This window comes from Ahaetulla prasina, chromosome 6 (genome assembly GCF_028640845.1).
Source record: "Ahaetulla prasina isolate Xishuangbanna chromosome 6, ASM2864084v1, whole genome shotgun sequence".
Lineage (NCBI taxonomy): Eukaryota > Metazoa > Chordata > Lepidosauria > Squamata > Colubridae > Ahaetulla > Ahaetulla prasina.
In genome coordinates this window covers 86,214,442-86,233,615 of record NC_080544.1, presented here as the reverse complement: position 1 = coordinate 86,233,615, position 19,174 = coordinate 86,214,442, and the positions used below count along the sequence as shown (strand labels likewise).

General features: G+C 39.4%; 2 protein-coding genes across 2 annotated transcripts in view; one reads left to right on the top strand and one right to left on the bottom strand.

Moving 5' to 3' along the window:
• VEPH1 (ventricular zone expressed PH domain containing 1) overlaps window positions 1–19,174 on the top strand; it is a 140,091-nt gene that overhangs the window by 15,244 nt on the left and 105,673 nt on the right. Inside the window, exon 3 of the mRNA XM_058189142.1 lies at window positions 304–478. Within this exon, the coding sequence (XP_058045125.1) occupies window positions 304–478 (175 nt within the window). The remainder of the gene's footprint in view (window positions 1–303; window positions 479–19,174) is intronic.
• PTX3 (pentraxin 3) lies at window positions 2,637–12,959 on the bottom strand. The gene is made up of 3 exons (XM_058188722.1): window positions 12,694–12,959; window positions 11,851–12,390; window positions 2,637–5,937 (listed from the first exon to the last, which is right to left on the bottom strand). Exons 1-3 carry the CDS (start codon window positions 12,824–12,826, stop codon window positions 5,321–5,323), a joined length of 1,290 nt encoding a protein of 429 aa, XP_058044705.1. The 5' UTR covers window positions 12,827–12,959; the 3' UTR covers window positions 2,637–5,320.

Sequence of the window (19,174 nt, the reverse complement as noted above, 5' to 3'; positions counted from 1 at the left end):
ATAAATCACCATTACTGTGGAAACGGTGGGTGGTTAGAAAATTTTACTACTAACAGAGATACAAAAGTGGGCGGTAGCTATAAAAAGGTTGTCTACCCCTGATTTAAGAGATAGAACAACATGACATCCCACAATACACCTTTATACTTATATTTCATTGTAGTAAAAGTAATTATTAATTCAAAATAGTTTGTTTCTACACACCTGATGAAAACTTATATTTTCAGATGCAATAATAAGAAACCAAAGTAAATGTGCGTGCAAGAATTTGTAACTCTATTTTTGTTCTCCCCTCTCCAAAAGAATTATAACCGCCCTCCCATCATAGCATTGGCTGTCCCAGTGGCAGTGAAGTTTCTCCAGAGAGGTAACAAAGAATTGTGCAGGAATTTATCCAGTTATCTCTCGCTTGCTGCAATCAGTAAAGCAGAGCTGCTTGCTGAACACACAGAAAGTATTGTAAAAAGTATCCTGCAAGGTAAGAAATACCTATACAGTACATTTTGTGTTTGATTTATATGCTTCTACTTCATAAGAATTTTCACATTTTTTTAAAAAATTGTTTAATTAAGTTAAGGGTGACTTCAAACGTATGCTATACATTTCTTTTCGGGATAAGGGCCAATCGATGCTTTTGACATCTGTATGGGGTCAGGTTGTCAGGTACGAATGTATCTTTTCTTTTATGCACACTGAGATCATATGCACCAAGACAAATTCCTGTGTGCCCAATCATACTTGGCCAATAAAAAATTCTATTCTATTCTATATGAAAACTTATAAATGTGCAAAACAGCTAAAGTTAACCTTAGCCCTTCCCAATCGCTTTTCTTATTTTTTCTGACTTTAATCCATTTAAACTTAATTGTTAATATGTACACTAAATTATTATATCTTTAATTGTAGCACTACAAATTATAATGCTCATACTGGTAGTAAGAACCCAACCTCTACTTAGCAGCATGAAAAAAATAAAATATTATTTGTAGTGAATCAAGGAAATGACCTTGAAGGGAATCAGGAAGAAAAGTTATGAAAGCCAAGGTGACTAAAACATTCCTTAGGTCCTTAAGGAAATAATATAATTGTCAAGCTTCCAAGTAATATGTTTCCCAAATGAAAAATCCCAGGCAGTCACATTCAATCAAGATCCATTTATTAGGAACATTTCAAATTTGCAGGTCTTGGTATAATTCCGACTCTGACCAAACCCTGGAATTACACCCAGTAAAAAGCATTTTTTTGCTAATTTGAATCTTCCCCCCAGAGTCACATTCTCCAATCAGCTCACAATCCATTTTCCGGTGACTCCAAACTCCACCTTCAGCCTCCACCTGCAGGCACATTCTCTGTTCCCACGAAAAAGAATGCAATCTAGCCATAACATCCCCCCTTATCTCTGCAACCCACCCACCCCGCCTTCCTACTGCTAGAATGTGGCGAGCCTGAACCCACGTTAAATCCCCTTACAGAATACCTAGAAAAAGCTTAGAAAAAGAATAGGAAATGACTACAAAAACCATAGCTACACATAAGTCACCTTCAGGGTCAACAATAATATTCAGAAGAGATTTGGGCAAGATTCTACCTGATTCATTGGGTGGGCAAGTAAAGTATAGTAGAATCAGACTTGAGAGATTCTGTTCGTATGGCCCAACTCAATAAAGTATAATTCCAGTGTTTCTGGGGAACCTTTTTCCTGTCATTGTCAACCCAAAGGACTCTCACAGCATTTCATTTTGAAACTTTCATCCTAAAGAAACAAAAAAGTATTACTGTGGGGAGTCTGTTATCCGTAGTCATGCTGGTTGAGAGATTATGAGAACTGAAATTGAATACATCTGGAGGCACCAATGTGTTGGAGATGCCTGTATCATATAACTACTAACCTATTTCAGTAAAACGCTTTATCCATTCAGTTTGGAGATCTTGGTAATTTTGCAATAATGTATGGTATTTATCTTTTTATACCTTTGCCTGATTTTTTTAAAACTGGTATTTATTTTTGGTTCAACTCAAGGCAATGCAAATACCTAGTGCTGCCAATTCTATTTTCTCCACAATAAGAATCCTATGTGGTGGATTGGGCATAGAGAGAGTTACTGGTCTAAAGACACACAGCCAACTTTCATGCTTAAGGGAAGACTACTGTCTTGTTTTTCAAGAATAACTTTTGGTTTAACAAATGCTAACATGCTAATATAACTCCTTCATAATCTTTAATGTTCCTGGTTCTGGCATCTCCTTCCACTTATGACTGTATGACTGTAATTTTGTTGCTTGTATCCTTATGATTTATATTGATATTGTTTCCTGATTGCTTATTTGTACCCTATGACTATCATTAAGTGTTGTACCTTAGAATTCTTGATGAACCTATCTTTTTTTTATGTCCACAGAGAGCATATGACCAAGACAAATTCCTTGTGTGTCCAATCACACTTGGTCAATAAAAAATTCTATTCTATCTATTCAATTTTATTTGTTTCGAGATTGTTCTGCTTTTAGAGACATGATTTTTATAGAAATTAAACAGAAAAGGGCCCTTTTACATTCTGACTTAGTGCTTGTATTGTATTCTGAACACCCTAAAGAAAATGATATGTAATATCAATCTGATAAAGTATTTTTTTTATTTACAGCTCAATTTTATAAAAAATAGTTTCAATAAAGTCAATACAAAATCAGTTTATTTTACAATATAATACAGCTATATTAATTTCAAACCAGAAAACTGCAGTCATTCTGAATGCAAGGTAGGCTTCCAGTATTAAAAGTTCCTTGGACAAGTTGCTAACTTTATGAAGATGTACATACTAGTACTAAAAACAGAAAAAAGTTATTGCTTCGTACTATTTAAATAGTTCAGTTGCAAAATTCACATTAAAAAAAAATAAAACCTACAAACAAGAAGGTCCCATAAGACAGCACAGCTTCCTTCATCTTCACTTCTTCATTGTTGATTGACAATATCTTTGTCTTAATATTTAACATACGCTTAAATTGTACTCAATTCTTACAGTAGTTTCTTGCTCATTGTTGACATAGAACTCTTAGCACTTTAATTGTTTCTTCTGAAGTTTTAATACAACTGCTTTTTTATTTCATACCTCTTCTCTAATTTCTAGAACAGTCAATTTTGAAATATACTCTACTCATATTTATGCCACTCTGTACTATCAGTCTGTTTAAACTATTATTAGTTTCTATCTTTCCATTTCCCTGTAATCTCATTTGTTTCTGTTAGATCTCTTGAAAAGTTCTACTTTAACTGTAATTTATTGCAGTTATTTTTTTGATAATCTTTTAAAAGGCTCTCCTTTTTCCTTGTTAATTTCCTCTATTACTGACTGTGATATCTTTCCTTATCTTTTCTTCTTGAAAGTTTGTGTTTAACTATAGCACCTCCTTCTTTTTGACCAATGCTTTCATCATTCATCTGTCCCTAGCTATCATGGTAGCTTGTTCTGAAAGCCACTTAAACTTTTCTGCCTTGAAATTTGGGGAAGAGTTTGTTCCACTTCAGCTTTCACAGTGTCTCTTATCTAGTTCCATAATTCCTCAGATACTCTCTTGCATAAGTTAAGCATATTGATTTGTTCTATTTTGATTTTATATTCTGACTATATGTCTTCAAATCCAATTTTGCTGTCACACCTATTTTTAAAAAACTTTTATGTTTATCCCAAGTATTTGACACCATATGAATTTGACATAGTATATTCTATAATATACACTTGGAAGGGATCTGGCTGATTGGATTTTACAATTCTTTTTCCTATGTTATAACAAATTGTATTCTGATGTTGTCAATCTAGTGATGCCTGTGTATTATTTGAAGCAGGCATTGGCAACGAACAAAGAATTATCTTTGCAAAAACTATATTAAACTATTTATTGTATCATTGTGTTTAACAAACTATGCACCAGACATACTGTAGCCTTTTCTGCTGTTACATTTAGCACCATTTGCAAATTACTATAGATTTCTTTAATATCTTCTGTTGTGTTTCAAATAGCAGCACACATTTGTATAACAATGATGTTCTCTCAGTGAATATATGCCAATTCTAATAAATATGAACCTACTATTTATTGGTTCATAGCCAGTACAAACTTAGTGATATTCTTTTGGGGTGTCACTGTCATTCCATCTCTTTGTATGAACTTATGCTCTGAATAATATATCACATTATCATCTGAACTGAGGTGATCTAGTGCAGTCCACCAATGTTCACTGATTCAGAAAATATCTAATTTAGCATGCTTCAATTCCATTTTAATAGTTTCAAGTTTTGTTTGATCCATACTTATTCCATTGTTTTATTTGTCTTTGTCAAAGATAAACTTGTTTTTCAGTTCTGACTTCAACAATGACCAGACTTCTTTGTCACTCTGTTTTCGCCATATCCTCATCTATAGATCTGCTAGTGAAAATTCACCTTTCTTTCCAGTAGCTAGGTTTCTTCTCCTCCCCCCGCCAATCTTATTGTCTAGCAACCAAAATTGCCTAAAGGATTTGACCCATTTCATATAATTTTCTTGGCAACAATCCAGAAATGATTTATTATGGCTTTCTTCTAGATTTCATTTTGACATTTTCTAATTTTCCTCAGAACTGCAGAACCCTTTGACTCCATTATGGATTACTTATAGCTCCACACTTCTCCTTAGATTTTATCAACAAGGATAATCCTACCAGAAGCTCCCGCTAGCAACATTTTCAATATCATTACTGCTATTGAACCTTCTTACCCTGATAGGTGCTAATCATGTATAATTCAGAGTATCTTCGAAAATAGTTTTGGGGTATGATTAAGATACGTACTTAGAGAATGTTGGATCCATAGAGAAGTCTAGACCAGCATGCTTACATGCTGACTCTTAACAAGATATATTAAAGAGCCAATATTTTAGCTTTCATATGGTAGCAATTTTAAATTATGCCTTATAACATGATTTCTCTATGAATGAGATTTCATGTGAATAAAATTCATCTTACTGGCTTAGCAAGTACTTGTTTGAAAGCAGCTATATCCATTTGTGGAGAGCACTGTTCTTTTTTACGGAATCTGGAGAGCAGAAATATTGGCTTATAGTAGTAGCCATGGCAGTGATCCAAAGGCTTCTTGCCATGTGAAGCCTCATTCAGAGTTTCTTATGTGAAGCAGAGATAACTGGCTTCTGAGTGTTCTCTATACCACTGTTTTTCTTGTGGAAACTGTATCATGGACCAATTCTAAATATATGTATATATATTCAGATTTTATAAGTTCTGTTTATTGGTTTGATTTTATATAGAGCTTTGAAGAACATAAATTCAGGGGCTAAAAACATACTGAGCCCCTCCATGAGGCAGAATCTCCGTAACTCCCCAGCCCACTATGTTGCCACGGCTATTACAGGCATCTTCTTCAGATTGTCTTATTATCTCTTCGTCACTAAGGATTCGGTCCCAAATATTAAAGCCAGTTATTTTTCCAGAAAAAGCTAAAGATTCATTGAAACCGCCACCAACACAACAGCCATTCTTTTCCTGGCCAATCTGCAAAATTCCACCATCTGGGATGATGTGGTCTTCAGATATTTCAGAAGAGGTGACCACAATCTTTCCATTTATTGATAAAGATATGGTTCCATTGACTGAACCCCAAGTACTGCAGATGTGAGTCCACTCTCCGGAAGAAATTACCTTTGGGGCGGATATCTTGTTGAGATTACTTTTTACGGCGAGAACCACAGAGTCATAGTTCAGATAAAGCTGAATTTCATAGGGATTGTCCTTTGTTCCATATGAGAATACAATAGTTTTGTCCAATGCTTCAGTTACCTTAACCCATGTGCAGGCAGTGAAGGAGACGAGTGACATCTCAGTTGGATGAACACTCACGAAGATCTTTTTGGAACGCATTGGGAAAAAAAGAACTGTTTCACAACCTGTAAGAAAAACAGAATGTAATTGTTATCGATTATACTGAAGGCTCATGCACATCTGGGATAATCATAATGTAATATAATTCTAAGTATCAGTTAAATTATGTTAATTAGGCAACTGTATTATGAGTAACAATGGCTCTTTTGGATTTTAAGCAAATATATTCTTTCGCTTTTTGTGATATCTTTTCACAGAGACTGTTTGGTATAGTGCCATAATGGCAAACCTATGGCACACATGCCATAGGTGGCACACCTAGCCATATCAGTGGGCATGCAGCTCAGCTCCGGTGCGCATACGCATGCCTGCCAGCTGATTTTCAGCCTTCTGGACCCACCAGAACTAGGGAAACAGTTTGTTTTTTGCCTCTGGAGAGCCTCGGGGTGGGGGGTGGGGAAGGCCTGTTTTTCTCTCTCACCTGGCTCCAGAGCCTTTCTAGGAGTCTGGGGAGGGTGAAAACGGCCTTCCCCACTAGAGGCCAAAAACGGCCTATTTACCAACTTCCATTGGGACAGGAAGGCCCATTTTTTGCTGTCCCCAGCCTCCAGAGCCTCTCTAGGAGTCTGGGGAGAGTGAAAATGGCCTCCCCCCCCCGGAGGTCCTCCAGAGGCAGAAAATGGCCCATTTGCCAACTTCCAGTCCTACTAGAAGTTGGCAAATGGGCAATTTCTGGCATCTGGAGGGCCTCTGGGGGAGTGGGGAAGGCTATTTTCACCCTCCCCAGACTCCTAGAAAGACTCTGGAGCCAGGTGAGAAAGAAAAATGGGCCTACCGGGCCACCACGTGCCAGGAGCAGGGGGAGCAGGGGGAGCAGGGGGAGCAGGGGGAGCAGGGGGGGTCACGTGCATATGCATGGGGGCAGGATGCAGAGAATTATGGGTGTGGATACATATGTGCACAACCCCCCTCCCCCCTCTTGCCACACGATGGCAAAAAGGTATAGTGGTTAAGAAAACCGTGAGTTCTAGTTCTGCCTTAGTTTGGATGATCTTAGGCAAGTCACTTTTTCTCAGCCCTAGGAAGAAAGCAATAGAATAAATAACAGAGTTGGAAGGGACCTTGGAGGACTTCTATCCAACCCCCTGCTTAAGCTGGAAACCATATGCCCCTTCAGACAAATGGTTATCTAACATCTTCTTTAAAACTTCCAGTGTTGGAGCATTCACAACTTCTGGAGGGAAGTTGTTCCAGTTGTTAATTGTTCTAACTGTCAGGAAATTTCTCCTTAGTTTTAAGTTGCTTCACTCCTTGATTAGTTTCCACCCATTGCTTCTTGTTCTACCCTCAGGTGCTTTGGAGAATAGCTTGACTCCCTCTTCTTTGTGGCAGCCCCTGAGATATTGGAACTCTGCTATCATGTCTCCCCTAATCCTTCTTTTCATTAAACTAGACTTACCCAGTTCCTGCAACCATTCTTCATATGGCAAAGCACTTCTGGAATTTTGTCAAATAAACTGCAGGGACTAGTCTATGCAGTTGCCATGAGTCAACACTGACTCGAAGGGACAAAAAAAATGCCCACATACTCTACAACCTTTGAAAAGGGAAGGGATCAGTGACTCTAAGAATCTAAGACCATTTCATACCGAATTAGATAATCCTCTGTTCATCAAGAATTTATATTGTGATGCAATAATTGGAAAATAAATAATGTACATTTTTGTTACACGTAACTAATCTCTTGCTGATATCTCTTTCAGCAAACTGCCAGGTGATTCCCATAGGTTTTCCTCATTAACTTTTCATAATTTCTTTGGAGATCCATCTCCATACCATGGGAGTGGGGTGGAGCTGGAGAAACCCTTTGTCTCTCATTCTCACTCAGAAACACTTCTGAGTGCAAATATATGTAAACATTTGGCCAATTCAAAAGTTACATAAACATTGTTGGACTTTCTATTTGGGAAAAAGCATGTTAAAGAATCTGAGTTTCCCAAAACTTTATATTTGTTTTGATTATATACTATCATAAGGATTAGAATTTTCTTTTCTGGTTAGCCTTTTCACCCATTGGATTTCTGACATTTTTTTATTACATCAACGAAAATAGTTTCTACATCTGTATTTTTAAATTTATAAAATCCAATTTAAGATTATTATTACAAATTAAATGTACAATAAACAGAAATGTGTTAGCAAAGTGTTAGGGTTAAATGCATCTATAATTACAAATGAAAGTAATCTAATTGTTTTATCTGTGGGTTACATGCATCTCTATATCTGCTTAAATTCAGCATGTAGAAATGAGGAAGGAGAACTTTATCAGTGGAATAATTTACAGAGTATGTTTATTAAGTATCTCAATATGTATTGAAGTTTATCAGAGTGTTACACTAGACCCTTGGCTATTTTAATATCAGAAAAGAAATACTTCATATCATTTTCCCATTTAAAAAACCTATTATCTTATGCTACTCCAAAGTGAGTGGATACACATTTTCATGGATTGAAAACTCATGGTCTAGAATGAATTTTTCATGTTGTAATCTACTGTTTTGTTCAAAAAGACCACAACTGTACAAAAATAATAGGTAAAGACCTATAGGATAAACAATTTGAAGCTATGAGAAACAGAAACTTTATTGAATTATAGTTATACTTTCTATACTTACTTATTTCCCACCTTTATTATTTTTACAAATAACTCAAGGCAGCAAATATAACCATCACACCTTCCTCCTCCTATTGTCCCCACAACAATCCTATGAGGTGGGTTGGGTTGTGATAGGGTGACTGGCCCAAAGTCACCCAGTTGGCTTTCATGGTTATGGCAAGACTTGAACTCGGTTGACAATTTCAAATATTTTAATAAATATATGACAGACCAATTACAGGAAATTGAGATACAGTATGATGAATAATCAACAAACATCACATTTTAGATTCTTTGAACTTGAAGTAAAACGAATATTGAAATCACAGCTGTAATAATTAGTATACTTTTTCTATTTTCTCATGCTGTGCTGGTGTCATATGCTTTGAGTTCTAAGAATGTTAAAATGCTTTGACCACTGAGAATAGGGGCAACAGGTCATGAAAATCTGCAGGAATACTTCTTCAAAGGGCAAAGAGCTTTGTGTAGTGACATGGCTTTTTAATTATCAAAATTTCTAACTTTATTATCAAGGGTAGACAAAATGAAAACCAGCTTTATAAGTCACCAACAATAGTATGATCACAAAAACCCTTAAGAATCAACCTGGCAGAAATCCAAAATATGTGAGAAATCAAAACCAGTTGCTTAAAACTCTTTTGAAAAAAAAATTTCCAGAGGGATCTGTGGAATATTTTTATAAAGTCAGTCTTTTTGTTCTTAATCAAATTATGAATGTCCTCCCCCTTGTCAAAACAAATAGAACTGAGTGATATCATTGGCCAGAACGTGGTAAATTAAGAACAGGTCCTGCAAATTTGGTGGAGTTATGTTGGACTTAGCACTTCATAGATTAGTTCAATTGCGCCATGGATTTTCCTCCAGATTTTAGAAAAAAGCAATATTTTTGTCCTGCTCCTCCCTGTCTTCTGTAGCAGTCAGTAATGGGAAACATGTGTGACATCATTTCATTGTGAGATTCCCTCTTTCAGGCAGTAGCCAAAGTGAAGTGGGATTGGGAAGCTTACAACAATATGACAAAGCACACCACACATTTTTTATTTTGAAATGTTGTAAAGGGAAGGGAAGAGCAGATGGTTACTTATGGTATGACTTTCTCACAGAAAATCAAGATAACTTTTAGCCTGATGGCTGCTAGCATTATCAAACAAAAGAAATTCTTCAACTATTTCATTCTTACCTCTCTGGTGGACTTTTCTGGTAAAAGCAAATATTTAAAAATTAGGATGGGGAAGAAAGAGACATTCAAAGACGACATTCTCTGGACTTCCTGTTAACACCATTTTCAAGTTTTGAGAGCATAATGCAAAACTTTGTGGGAAGCACTCAGAAGTAAATAGTACTAAAAGTGCTTCTGGGTACTTTAGTAAAATCTTTGCAAAAGGAATACTCAATGAATTGCTTTACCTTTATGACATGAATATAACAGAATAACACAATAACAGAGTTGGAAGGGAACTTAGAGGTATTCTAGTCCAACCCCCCTACTCAAGCAGAGACCCTATACAATTTCAGACAAATGGTGGTCCAATCTCTTCTTTAAAACCTCCAGTGTGGGAGCATTCACAACTTCTGGAGGCAAGTTGTTCCACTGATTAATTGTTCTAACTGTCAGGAAATTTCTCCTTAGTTCTGGGTTTGTTTTCTCCTTGATTAGTTTTAATATATAGTTTTAATATATAGTTATTACATATTATTTATCATAAGTAAAAATATATAGCTATTAAGATTATTTGATGTATTAATTCTAGATACCTTAGCAAAACAAATGGTTGATCAAGAAGTATATTGTTAATAATTTCCTATCCTCCCCGCTAACATCACTCAGGATCCATCAGGAGTTTCTATAACTCCTTTGAGATAGATGTGGGCCTTTTAAAAAATAGTAAAATAGTAACAGTATTTTTAAGCACAGCTTTTTGATGTGACCTTTACATTTGCAAAATTAATCAGTGTGAGCACTAGAGCATTATCTATGTTATGCTTTCCCCGTGTGCTTATTCAAGCGTATATATTCTTATCATGTTCAAATTAAATTAACATTTTTCTGGAACAGTTGTAAATTACCAAAAATTTGGATGCTTGTCAATATAGGACTTTCCTCTTTTCACATACATTTGATAGGACCTCTACATAATGACTGTGATTCTTACAAACTTTTTGGACTAACGAACAGACATCACATAGCATGACTTATTTAACCATCTGCTTATTTCTCAACACTATATTTTTATAAAATAAAAGCAGTGATTCAAAATCACAGTCAGCTGTTGCTTTACTAATCAGTGTATGGCATGTCACAGAATAGCAAGAACCTCTTGTAAGTGTGGCAAATTCTTCTTTTGTGTGGTTAATTACATGAGACCTATATCATTCTTTCTATATTATCCCAATAGTTATTTAAAATCAGCCTCAGAGAACATCTAGGTATGACAAATAGAGCTGCCTTAAAAATAACAAGTTAGACTTTAAATGGGGTCGGAGAATATGTTTCAAAGTTATCTAACATAAATAGTTTCATTATTTATCTTAACATAAATCATGGTTTGTCCAGATTGGGTATTAAAAGGCAACTGGAATGGTTCAGGGGAATCTTTGTGATATATGACTGTGCAGTTGTGCTTCACAGAGTCTAAGCTATTCCACTTTCCTGAACCCCTGTGGAGGATCTGTTTATGCCCTGAAGCGTGAGAATTAAATTGATGAATAGTCTGTTGACATAATGAGTGAGCTCACAAGGTCAAATTGTGTTCAGAAGTAGCCCCTGAGGAATGCAGTGAAAGAATCAGCAGGTATGTTAGAAGAAGGCAGAGCAGAGGAACAGCCAGAAAACTGAATTGACTGGGACTGTCAATGAATTATTGTTGTTACTGGATCGGCAAAATAAAATTAAGAATGGAAGAGGATAACTGCAAGTGACTTGGCAAAACTTCATCATTGCTTTACTAATAAGATATGTAGATGTTTTTGGAGCTTCTATTGGTCAAGTGTAATTATTCAATGAACATATTTTAAGCTACAGCAACATAGCTGAAGCAATGAATATTCAGAGTGACATACACATTACACTGTAAGTTTATACTGTTTGGCTGCTATACAATAGAAGTTGAACTTACTCCCATGTAGTTGTCTCCAAATTTATGCTAATAATGTCCTCTTCTCTATAAGCAAAGCATCAGGTAAGGTTGTTAAACAAACTTAAGGTTAACATGGTTGGTTGGGAATGAATGTGTAAGGAACGTGGTTGGCTGGGAATGAATGTGTAAGGCAAAGGTAACATTGGAAAAAGAATCTGACTCACCAGCTGGCAATGAAGGCTTTGTGGTCTTCTTCTGAGATCCTTTTAGTTCAACTTTTGTTTCCTGCAGCTCTTGCCACAGTGACTTCAACATGAAATTGCTTCCATGAGTTATATAGCCGACTCTACCTTCCTCTGATGAATGGCTCCGCTGATCACCCTCTTCGACTCTCCACTGCCAGGCACGCTCGAGCTGGCTGAGTCGGTTGGAAAGATTTTGGTTTAACTGCAGAATGTCTTGGAGAATCTTTTCTTGCTTGATCTGATGAAGCATCGCAGACCCACCTCCAGAAGCTCTGCTCTTTGTTATCATCTGGTCCATTTGGCTCCAGATCTGAGTGGTTGTTTTCTCGAGATATGTGGTGCACGTGCCAGCAAAGTTTTCCACAAACTGCAGCATTTCTGCTCTCAGCATCTGCAGCTCCACCTTAAGGATTTCATCCAGAGACTCAAGCAGCATGTTTTCCTTCATCTGGGAATTCTCAAGCATAATGAAGAGCTTGTCCCATTCTGTGTGTTCTCGCTGACAATCACATGAAATGGCTGAAACAGAGCACATAGTAAACAATTCTCTACGTTTGAACTTTATTTTCTCAAAAGAAAGATGTATTCCAAGGCTATTTACACGCTTTCTTTCTCTAGAAAAGAAGACAAGGACATAAGCTAGAAAATAAGAGCAGAGAAATTTCCCTGCCTCCTTTCCTTTCCTTTCTCCTTTCTGAAACATTGCTATTTTTAAGTTTGCTAACTGCAGATTTTACAACAATCAGAGTACTAATTCTGCTGTTAATGCAAAAAACAATTTGTTTTCAGTTAAAAACTAAGGAAGAAAGGCAAAATACTTACTTTCTTCTGTTGCAGGAATTACACTTTCTATTTCATTATCAAAATTCAGGAAGAAGAGATCATCATACTCATCTGTGTTCTGAGTAAATGAAGAATAACAGAGTGCAAAAAACAGAATCATAAAAGGAAACATTTTTGGATAGAATTTCCCAACTGCTTCTGTAAAATTCTCGGTGTCTTAATCTCTTGCAAGACTGGAGCAGAGACGATTCCTAGAGAGAAAGCCCTTAAATAATACTGGGGGAATGTCTGAGCTTGAATGAATGAGTAATTCTAGTCCTGGAGCTGTAAGAGGAGTGCTTCTGGTTATTATTAATTTTTTTGGATGGGAACTGTAAGGAAGGGGGAGGTATGGAGATTGCACAATCCTGAACCTTGTTAAGTCTGAAATGGGGGTGGATTAGTAAAGAGTGAAAGGGGAGAAATGATGGAAAGTCTGTTCTTGCAAATTGCAGAGCTCTTTGGAGGCTAGTGGTGTTTGTTTGTTTTTAATGTCACGAATTTTAATGAAAAGACAGATAAAATGTCAATTTGCTGATTTAAAGAAAGGTGAAAAATTAAAGAGATTCTATGGAGATAACTGGAAAGTACATAAACTTCAATTATTGTTTGCATTCATTTGTAAAATTTATTCATTGTTATTGGATATACTGCTGCTGAACGTAGTTTGGGAACACCATTTGTATTATTAAAGCATATACAATATTGGGATAAATAGAGAAGATGTAAAAAGTTGCAAAGTATATATGAGACCCATTTTCCTCTAGTAGCAATTATCTGATAGCAATTATTCACTTGAACAGGAAAAATACGTTACATTTTTAATTTGGTAAGCAGCACACACACACACACACACACATACACACACACACACACACACACACACACACACACACAACCTTACCAAATTTGTTTGGATCAATCTCCCATTCTCCCACAACAGTCTTTTTTAGACATTGATCTTGAATACCTCTAGAAAGTACCCTATCCAAATAAAGATGCCTGGCTGTTTGAGTAATAATTTTTAATTCATATCCTGGATATAATTAGCTCCAAAACTTGTATTTATTGGCACTATGCCTGGTCAAACTGGAGTTTAAGAAACAGAATTTCTAAATATATGACAAGCTAATGTTTGCTCCACTAAAAATGTTTAAGGATAAATGTGACACCACTAATGAATTGCATGCCATGGTTTGTTCTGCTTATGCTTACTTGCACTTATTTAATGTTATTTAATGTATATTTTAAAACAGTGGTCCCCAACCTTTCTGGCTCTGCAGTGGCAGGGCGGGAGGGATGGTTTCACATGTGAAAATGGAGTTTCATATGCTCACTTGCCACTTGCATGGCCCTGTTTCCAATGGACTACAGACTAGTATCAGTCCACAGACTGGGGTTTGGAGACCCCTGTTTTAAAAGAACTTTCTTCTGTAAATTATGTAAGAATCAGAATTTTATATGAAATATGGGGTCACTTAATGAACTGGAACTATCTACCTCTTCTTTTACTATCTACAGTAATGGCCAAAATTGTAGAAACCTTTTGAGAAAAGTGTATTTTTGAGGTTTGATGGCTAATAACACCACTTTATTTTATTTTTTTGAGTTTCAAGATAATCATATTCCACTGCTGGAATGGCCTGGGAATAGCCCAGACCTTAACCCAATTGAAAATCTATGGAGCCAACTAAGGAAACTTGCTAGTCAGAAATGACCCAGCAATAAACCCCAGTTAATAGAAGCAATCATTTAATCTTGGTTTCACATTATAACAGCTGCAGAACTAAAAGACTTGGTTCACTCCATGGGAAGATGTTGTAAGGTCCTAATTCATGCTAAAGGTTACTCAACTAAGTATTAACTGATATGGTGATAATTTTTGTATATCTTGTTTTTTCTATGGTAATAATTTTTGTATATCATTTTTTCTATGTGTGTCACTTTTCTTCTTTATACTGTAACTGCTATTGCTATTTGCTATGAAGCAAATCCTTCATAAAAGTTATTGCATTACATTCTTGCTTAAATTACCTTTCCCTTGATATATAATTTTATGGTACTATTTAAAAAAAGAAAAGTGGTGTTATTAGCTAGTTTTAGAAAATACACTTTTCCCAAAAGGTTTCCACAATTTTGACCACTATTGTACATTTCTGACTCTGGTGCTGAATATGATGAATGCTTTGTGGTTGCATCTCAAAACTGCGATTCCATTTTTTCACCCTTCTTTCTCTCCCAATCAATATTTGATAAAACAAAGTAGATGACACTGTGCCAACTGTGGCTGGAAACAACAGTCAGCGAAATAAAAGGAAGAATCATGTTAACCACTTATTAAATATGTGAGGAAAGGAGTACTTACAATAAGATAATCCTGTTACTGCTTTTTAACAGTAGCCCAAGGAGTTACAGCTTTGGCCCACCATGAATGCTTGGACAGTGATTGAGTTAACATGTCAAAGTTAATGGTGCGTACACTAATACCCCTTCCGATTGTGGGGCTATTAATCTCCCCAAGTGATGAGATGAACAAAACAGAACAGAATTAGTTGGAGGGGACATTGGAGGTCTGCTATCCCAACTCCCTGCTCAAGTAAAAGACCTTATACCATTCCAGACAAGTGGCTGTCCAGTCTCTTAAAAGCCCCCAGCAATGGAGCACTCACAACTTCTGAGGGCAACCCATTCCACTGGTTTATTGTTCTCGTGCTCAGGAAATTTCTCCTTAGTTCTAGCTTGGTTCTCTCCTTCGTTAGTTTCCAAACATTGCCTCTTGTCTGGCCTTCTGGTGCTTTGTAAATAGGTTCACCCTCTCTTCTTTGTGGCAGCCCCTCAAATATTGGAACACTGCTTTCATGTCACCCTTAATCTTCCCCCTCCACACTAATCTACACATACCCAATTTCTGCAACCATTCTTCATATGTTTTAGCCTATAGCCACCTGGAGAATGGGCAGCTATATGAATTTGATATATAAATATGACATGGTTTTAATAAAAGCAAGACTCAAATGGTCTTCTTTTGGTAACAGAATGGTCCACTGGGAATTCATAGATTCATTCATTCATTCATTCATTCATTCATTCATTCATTCATTCATTCATTCATTCATTTGATTTCTATAGCCACCCATCTCAGCAAACAACTCTGGGTGTAGCTCACAATTGAGAATGCTGATACGTCATTATATAACATCTTTCTTGCTGGTACAAATAGCCAGTGCTCTGAAATAATGTCATCTGATTACTTTGCATGCGTGAATGAAAAAACTATTTCTTTCTACCTTTCAACTCAGTATTCCAAAGATGGGTTCAGCTCATAACTCCTTTGAACTCATAATATGTTCTGTCGCACTTTTATAAGACCGCCTGTTGAGGGTGGTCTTATTTGTATGGTAAGTGGGAGGGGCAGATATGATGGAAGTGGGGGCTCATATCGTTCTATGGGGGCACGCGCTCAATGCTTGCAGGCGATCGCGCGCCCCGAGCCCTCAGACTTCTCCCGTTTCCCGGATGATCAAGACCCTCAGAGCCTGGGCCTTCGGCTGATGCTGTGCAACGCACAGTCCGTGGTCAATAAGGCCCCCCTAATTTATGATCTTAGTCAGGGGGGTGCTGCGGACCTTATGGGCGTTACGGAGACCTGGTTGGGCGCAGAAGGGGGCGTGCCCCTTGTTCAAATGTGCCCACCGGGTTTCCGAGCATTCCATCAACCGAGGGCCCAGGGTAGGGGTGGGGGGTGGCGGTTGTGATTAGAGAGAGTCTGGAGCCGAGGGAGACCACTGTACCTCAGATTGCCGGGTGTGAATCCCTCTTTGTGAGGTGGGGCCATAGATGTCAGATGGGCTTGTTTGTCACGTACCTGGCTCCTTGCGGCGTGACAGCAGCTCTGCCCGAGCTCCTGGAGGTGCTTGCTGGAGTGGCAGTGGAGACCCCCAGACTTATTGTCATGGGGGACTTTAACTTGCCATCGACCGGCATGTCATCTTCAGTTGCTCAGGAGTTCACGGCTTCCATGACGGCCTTGGACCTGACTCAAGTAGTTGATGGCCCTACTCACAGTGGGGGTGGCACACTGGATTTGATTTTCATCTCTGAAACCATCCTTCAGTGGTTGAAGGATCTGGATTTGAGGGATTTAGTCATAGAACCTTTGTCATGGTCAGATCACTCTCTCCTTCGCCTGGACTTTCTGACTGCCACTCAACACCGCAGGGAGACGGAACCAATACGTTGGTTTCGTCCCAGGCGCCTGATGGACCCGGAGAGGTTCCAGACGGAGCTTGGGCCGTTTCCTGAGGGTCTGGCTCATGGCACGGCCGAGGAACTTGTCGCGGCTTGGGAATGGGCCGCGGTGGGGGCCTTGGACCGTGTCGTGCCTTTGCGGCCTCTGACCCGGCGTAGGTCTCAACCAGCTCCCTGGTTCTCCGAGGAGCTGAGGGAGATGAAACGCCGGAGAAGACACCTAGAGAGTTCCTGGAGGTCCAGTCGTTCGGAGGCTGATCAGACACTAGTTAGGTCCTATACTAGGACCTACCTAGTGGCAATGAGGGAAGCGAGACGTTGCTACGTCTCCTCCCTCATTGCGTCAGCAGATAACCGCCCGGCCGCCCTGTTTCGGGCCACTCGCTCTCTCCTTCAACAGGGAGAGCGGGATGACCCGTTGCAGGGACGTGCTGAGGAGTTTAGTGGTTATCTATACGACAAAATCGTTCAGCTTCGGGACGGCCTGGACCAAAATTGGGTAGATCCTGGTGGGATGTCAGAGAGCCGTCTTGTTGAGACTATTTGGGATGAGTTTGACCCTGTGGCTCCCGAGGACATGGACAGGTTGCTGGGTAGGTTGAACGCCACCACATGTTTACTGGACCCGTGTCCCTCCTGGTTGGTGCTGGCCGCACAGGAGGTGACACGAGGCTGGCTCCAGGGGATTACGAATGCTTCTTTGTTGGAGGGGGTCTTTCCAGCCGCCTTGAAGGAGGTGGTGGTGAGGCCTCTCCTCAAGAAGCCTTCCCTGGACCCAGCTGTTTTAGGTAATTATCGTCCGGTGTCCAACCTTCGCTTCGCGGCGAAGGTTGTAGAGAGTGTGGTGGCATGTCAGCTACCCCAGTACCTGGAGGAAACCATCTATCTAGACCCGTTCCAGTCTGGTTTTCGGCCCGGTTACAGCACTGAGACGGCTTTGGTCGCGTTGGTGGATGATCTCTGGAGGGCCAGGGATAGGGGTTATTCCTCTGCCTTGGTCCTATTAGACCTCTCAGCGGCTTTTGATACCATCGACCATGGTATCTTGCTGCACCGGTTGGAGGGATTGGGAGTGGGAGGCACCGTTCATCGGTGGTTCTCCTCCTATCTCTCCGATCGGTTGCAGACGGTGTTGACGGGGGGGGCAGAGGTTGGCCCCGAGATGCCTTACTTGTGGGGTGCCTCAGGGGTCGATTCTCTCGCCCCTCTTGTTCAACATCTATATGAAGCCACTGGGTGAGATCATCAGTGGTTTCGGTGTGAGGTACCAGCTGTACGCTGACGACACTCAGTGTTCTGTTTCCCTTCCCCCAATACTCCCAGCAAAGAGTCAGTCAGAGGCCTCCTTTTCTGATTTATTTACATATATATAAATGTCCTGGCCACGTCTACCCACGGGCCTGCCAAGTTTCTGGAGATAACAAGGAAATTACAGATAAGGCCAGAATTACTCACTAATATATTCTTCCCTCCATTGATACAGTTTGCCCGCGCAAATTCATTGCTTTGTCCAAGACAAAAAACCAGGAAGTCCCGCCTCCTATTTATAGTCTCTGCAGATGTCACTGCATGACAATTATGACTTGGCTTTATCCCAATGTTGCTTCTGCTGCGCGCGCCGGTCACGCCTGCGCAGTCTTGCATCACTCCAAAACTGTTCTTGGGGCATTGCCAAATCAGAAGAAGGCTCCAGGGAATCAGGCCTTGCCGGCCCCTCCTCCTCCCTTTGAGTGGGTGCCAGGGAGGGAAAGGGCTCAAGAGAAGCAGGGCTTGCCAGGTCTTCTCCCTCACTTTCTGAATCATCCGAATCCAGGACTCCGGGTCCAGGAACCTGGGTCACAACACTCAGCTGTACTTTTCCACACCGGACCACCCCAACGAAGCTATCGAGGTGTTGTCCCGGTGTCTGGAAGCCGTACGGGTCTGGATGGGGAGAAACAGGCTCAAGCTCAATCCCTCCAAGACGGAGTGGCTGTGGATGCCGGCATCCCGGTACAGTCAGCTGCAGCCGCGGCTGACTGTTGGGGGCGAGTCATTGGCCCCAATGGAGAGGGTGCGCAACTTGGGCGTCCTCCTGGATGGACGACTGTCTTTCGAAGACCATTTGACGGCCGTCTCCAGGAGAGCTTTTCACCAGGTTCGCCTGGTTCGCCAGTTGCGCCCCTTTCTAGACCGGGATGCCCTATGCACGGTCACTCATGCTCTCATGACATCTCATCTGGATTACTACAAT

Excerpts from the sequence above, each read along its gene's own strand:
- PTX3 (XM_058188722.1), bottom strand. The coding sequence starts at position 12,826 with ATGTTTCCTTTTATGATTCTGTTTTTTGCACTCTGTTATTCTTCATTT. Across the intron at positions 12,391-12,693 it reads AATTCCTGCAACAGAAGAAA|CCATTTCATGTGATTGTCAG; the intron begins GTAAGTATTTTG and ends GCTCTGTTTCAG. Across the intron at positions 5,938-11,850 it reads AAAGCCTTCATTGCCAGCTG|GTTGTGAAACAGTTCTTTTT; the intron begins GTGAGTCAGATT and ends TTTTTCTTACAG.